The sequence below is a fragment of the Pygoscelis adeliae genome, unplaced genomic scaffold (genome assembly GCF_000699105.1).
Source record: "Pygoscelis adeliae isolate BGI_AS28 unplaced genomic scaffold, ASM69910v1 Scaffold160, whole genome shotgun sequence".
Lineage (NCBI taxonomy): Eukaryota > Metazoa > Chordata > Aves > Sphenisciformes > Spheniscidae > Pygoscelis > Pygoscelis adeliae.
In genome coordinates, this window is record NW_008824035.1 from 6228410 (window position 1) to 6233732 (window position 5323).

Below are 5323 nucleotides of genomic sequence, written 5' to 3' on the forward strand. Positions count from 1 at the left end.
TGTTTGTCAGGTCTTCCATGAGCCAATGTAACCTGTTCAGTGACGAGGAGTTTTCTAAACTGAGTCTCACAGGCACCAGATCTGGTTGAGGAGATGGAGCAGAGCTCCATCGACTACACGGACCAGAGCAAAGGGAAGAGAGAAATAGAGAAGGAGGCAGGGGGAATGAGCCCTCCTGCCTTGAGCAGCAACAAGCTGTTACATTTATCTGACTGCACGTGAAAAGGCAGCAAAAATGAAGTGTTTGTGTATTTCAAAAGCTCGGTGAGATAATGCCCTGCTTCTAGCTCTGTAGCCTTGTGAGCTAGAAGATGTGTAAGTAATCACACTAGTTCTACTGAGGTCCCTCACGTGCTTGACGTTACGTGTGCACCTACATTGTCACGTTCAGGCTTATTTTCTCAGAACAAAGCCCTTAATCAAAGGGCGGGAATACGACAGTGCTGCCGACGGACAGCAGCTGCAGCTGCTTAGAGTTCACAGCTCTGACATGCGCTTGGTCACATCAGCTATTGAATGAGCTACCTCAGAATTTCAACAGATAATTTGAAATCAAGGCAATCCAAGAAACTTACAACTACTTGTGGATATATAATAGAAGAAATGGACTATAAATTACCTATGAACTTCATTATATGCCGGACACCAACTGAAACTGCCAAGGGTCTCTAATTATATCTATATTTTATCCTTTTCAAGCATACCTTATTATTGAAATACAAATTTCTCAGAGGTAGAGGTTCTTGCTATTGTGAACCTTGAATCTATAGTGAAAAAAAAGAAGAGCTGACAGTTGCTTTTTAATTCTGGAGGGATTTTTTTTTTAAAATGAGACTTCTCCCTCTAAATCAAAATGAATTTAAATTCATTTCAGAAAGAATATGTAGTTCTTGTATTTACTGATAGCTTTGCAGAGCACCAGTCTATCTAGAGATGACATGGATACAGAAGAATTACAGATGATAGTTTGAAATAGATCTTAAAAAAATACATCTTAATGGTATGCTCTATATTTCTGCTTCCACTAATGCTTCCAGTCAATTTTTAAAGGTGCTAGGTCTCATTCTCCATTGCCCTGCTGCTGGTTTTGAGGTTTTCTGTGTTGCCAAAAAGGTTCTGCCGAATACCACAGCATGAAGTGCCAGGATAAAAGTACAGAAATGCAAAAATCAGAGATTTGTTCTCCACTGCTTTATACTTCATATTGTCAAACACAGCTCTGCAAGCCACCTGAAGAGTGATCAGGTGAGAACTGTCCACTCCCGTCAGGAGGGTAGGTTTAACACCTACTTTCAACAGTGACTGTGCTCTGCAAAACAGTGGAGAGGAGGGTTATTCACGTGTTCTTGTACAAGTGAACATAAACAAGTGGATGCTCTAGCAAACTGACAATAAACTACTAACAAAGGGCCAGATGCTTTTATCCTCTTACAAGGGTGAAGAGGGAAAAAATGAGTAAATATTTATATTATCATAGTGGCATGTAACTGAAGCTCAGATGCGGAGGAAATAATGATTTACCAGCATGTTCCTCCTCTCTTGGAAAGCCACATAAACCAAGCAGCCGGTAGAAAAAAATTCTAATGGAAGAACTAAGCCAGACGAGAGAGCTACAAGTTTTTGGGATGTACTTTTCTCTGGACTCAGAAGGTGACTAGCAAAGAGCAATGCTTTCCTGGGCAAGAGTCACCACAGATGAATACGAATGGTCTACCTGGGCACATGAGAAAAGCGTATCTGCTACAGCCCCAGCACCTCAGAAATCTTCTCTCCTAGAGCCTTGGGATAAAGCTCTGTGTTCAGGACCTCTCCCTGCAAGATGACTCCAGCCAGAACATCCTTAGCTATTGTGTCACTGCTCGTGCCATAGCTCCACTAAGGCCAGCCTTCCTCCAAAGGGTACCTGACAGGCTACAGTGTGTAGATCATTCCCCCTCTACTGTTTTTTTCTAGCTTGTCCACCCTCCTCCCACAATTACTTAAAGTCAATGGCCATCAGTTCTCCTACACTGAGCACCTGAACAAGGCGGGTGCTTGGACCCTTGCGCCTTCCCCACTGAAATATCACAGAAAGTTAATTTTGCACAAGAACTTACGATAAAATATTTTGTATTTCAGTCATCATTTTTATCTTAATGGACACTTGCCTTTGAGAGTCCTTGGAATGTCATTACAGGCTATTTATTTCTATGTTGTGCTTGGTCTCAGTCCTAGGGCCTTAATATGTCCATAACTCATTTAAGCTAATGTTAAGGTTGCCCCCAGCCAATGGAGGGCAATCGAACCACACTGCAGCAACTGAGAGTAGAACAAAGATGCTTCTTGGATGGCAAGATGGATCTCTTCAGTGCACCTCTGGAGCGAAAGAAGGCAAAGTGCGTTATCTGATGCTCATCCTGTCCTTTGTGGATAAGAGGTTGAGATACCACCTTGAGACACACGTCATGTGTCAGTGGAGTGTTGGGGAAAGAACACTCGCAGCTGGGATGGTTAACATCCCAGGACCATCTCTGAAAAGCAGTCACATGTGACGACACATGCTCTTGGGCATTTCCTACACTATGTGAAATACCACTGGCAATCGTGAGGGTAAAATGGGAGTGATGACAGGAATGGCAGAGGAAGGCAACCACTCAAAATGTTGTGCTGTATGTAATGAAGAATATCCCCATATACACTTAAAATGCTTAGCAGGAGTTTCAGTTGACTAGTTTAGTTCTACAGCTGTACAGGTTACACTGTACTGTGATGGGAAAACAATTCTTCATCATGCCCAGCTCACTGTGGAGCGCTTAAAGCACAGACCCAGGTGTGAACTCACTCTGAGAGGTAAAAACAAAGCCGCATTATGTAATAAGATTTAATGATTATTTGAATCTCTTTTTCCATCCCTGTGGATCATTGATTTAACCTTCCTTGTTTTGTTCTTGGGATATTGCTAAAAAAAGTAACCATGTTCTGAAAATAATCAGGATCATTTTTTTTTATAACCCTGTAAAAGCGTTTTGACTTTTGCTTTCTCTCTTCAAGAAAGGGACACTAAACAGAACCAGTATCTTTGTTAGGAACTGCAAAATGTTTCCAAAATGTTCAGATCAGATGGCCACAGGGAACGAATGTGTAAGCTATTATGTGCGTAGCCTGGGGTTCAACCATTATTTTCTCTCAGAGGAAAACAAAAGCAGACCTTTTAAAGCCACCACTAAGGAGATTTCTATTTAGAGAATATGCAATAACTCATATTGAGACAAGATTTTAATCTCAGCAAAGCTTTGGATAATCTGCTGGCACCTGTGTTTGCTGCTCTTCCACCCCACTGCACTGCTTAGACCGAGGGCCAAAGGCCAGATCCTGCAAGTTTGTTTGTGGTAGCAGTCCTGCTTACATGAGTGAGAGTCTTGGCAGGAGCGAGGCAAAGGTTTTTCAGGATCTGTCCAAGAAAGTGTCACCTATGAGGAAATGACACCAGTGTCATCATCTTTTATACTCCTTTGGAGCCTCTTACTCTTTTTTCCAAATACTGCACTAGTCGACATTTGTTGCGGTACATATTGTACCAAAACATTATGCTGACTTGCTTGAAGAAAAGGTGTGAAGTATAGACAACGCTGTCCGAGGGAAACAGAAAGAAAGGTGTTATCTGGGATGATTTTTGAAAGAATTGGGAAAGGTTTTTCAGATGTAGATCTAAGCTACTGGACACATCAGCCTGTGTGTGCTCTGGAGAGATTTTTATAGTGGTTTCACGGTATGAGCAAACGTTTTTAGTACTATGTAGATACCATTATGGATACTGTGGAGTCTTGTTGCTGCTGAGGCCTCTGTACCTGACTAAGATGTGAACTCCAGTTAGCAAGTGTCATGCTTGTAAGAGTTCAGTCTCTGCAGCTCAAAGAAGGAGAAAGAAATGTAAAAAAAAAAAAAAGGTTTTATGCATGATAATTTGGGCATGCAGTGAATGGTGCTGTAAAAGGAGATCACGTGGCTGGGCATAGGAAAGAAAAGAAAAAAAAACCTACATCTGATGTATCTTACATAGGTTTCACCCCCTTAAAAATGAACATTATTCATTTGAAAGGGTTAAAAATAACATCAGATTTCTCTCATTCTTTGATTCTGTGATTCATGCTTCCCATTTTAAAGTCTCACCCTGTGAAGAGGACTGCTTTATCAAGGAAAGGAAAGAGGCTTGCCAGGGACAGAAGGTAATTTCCCGTAGCAGGTGCGTACAGCAGGTGGTACGCAGTGTACCTGCAACAAAAAGGTAGATTTAGGCTAAGATTTTATTTAATATGGAAAACTTATTGCATCCTGAGCCACTACTGGGGATGTGCCAAAAATCGTGTCTGCAGCATGATTTATTACGTGAAAATACCACCGAACTAATCAGTGGAGTTACTAATTAATACAAATCTGCATTTTTGCATAAGCAATTAGTGCAAAGAGAGTGCAATGAAAGAGGAAGTTTGACTCATTTAATCTCAGTGTCTATTCAAGCGGAAAGACCCACTAGGGCAAGGCACTAGGATCTACATTTGGATTTTTTTTTTCCTTTTGATTAGTTAAAGGAACTAAAAGGTCAAATTATCAATATTTAATTCAAATGGAAATGCATTTGTTCAAGAGGAAAGAAAACACTTTATTTAAACAAGGTGGGACTCTGGGGGTAAATGCCTGGATCAAAAATAATTAGATTTTGCAGTTATAACAGCATCTAAATCCCGTCTGATAAGAATCCTTTTTCCTAATAACAGAGGTGGTTTGACACCGATAGCAAAGACTGCTGATGTTATTTAAACTCTAGCTCGAGCGGTAGCTGGCCTACCAATACAATTTAGACATTTGCTTTAATGGTACGTACTTCTCTGATTTGTTTTTTCTTTTTTTAATCCATTTGAATTATATTTTAAATCTATTGTGATTTCATAATTATGTGCACTTGACTAAAAGAGTCATTTAAAAAGCTGATAATTAAACCTTGGTGGTGATGTATTTTCCATTAACTAAATAGAAGTTTACATTTATAGAATTAAAACAACAGCAGCATTTACCTAACGGGGAAAGGCTCAATAAAATTAATACACTGAGTCTTAAGGGAAAAAAAGAGCGGAAAAGGCACCTTAGTCATTCGTACCAATTTCGAGCCCAGCTGTACATGTATCCTGGAGAGTAGCTTGTGCGATACAGGCGCGCCCCGACACCAAGCCGGTACCAGAGCGGTATTTTAAAGCGTTATTCTCCCCCGGTGATCTCCGAGCCAAGGCAGCAGGAGCAAGCCGATCGTTGCTCGGAGTGTTTCGGGCAGCGTGCGACGCGGCTGCCC

At 41.0% G+C, this 5323-nt stretch overlaps 1 protein-coding gene across 1 annotated transcript in view; it reads left to right on the forward strand.

Moving 5' to 3' along the window:
* Nucleotides 1-93: 93 nt before the first annotated feature.
* The window catches only part of NEUROD1 (neuronal differentiation 1), a 12499-nt gene continuing 7269 nt past the window's right edge, over nucleotides 94-5323 (forward strand). Inside the window, exon 1 of the mRNA XM_009333126.1 lies at nucleotides 94-156. Coding sequence (XP_009331401.1) covers nucleotides 94-156 — 63 coding nt within the window. The remainder of the gene's footprint in view (nucleotides 157-5323) is intronic.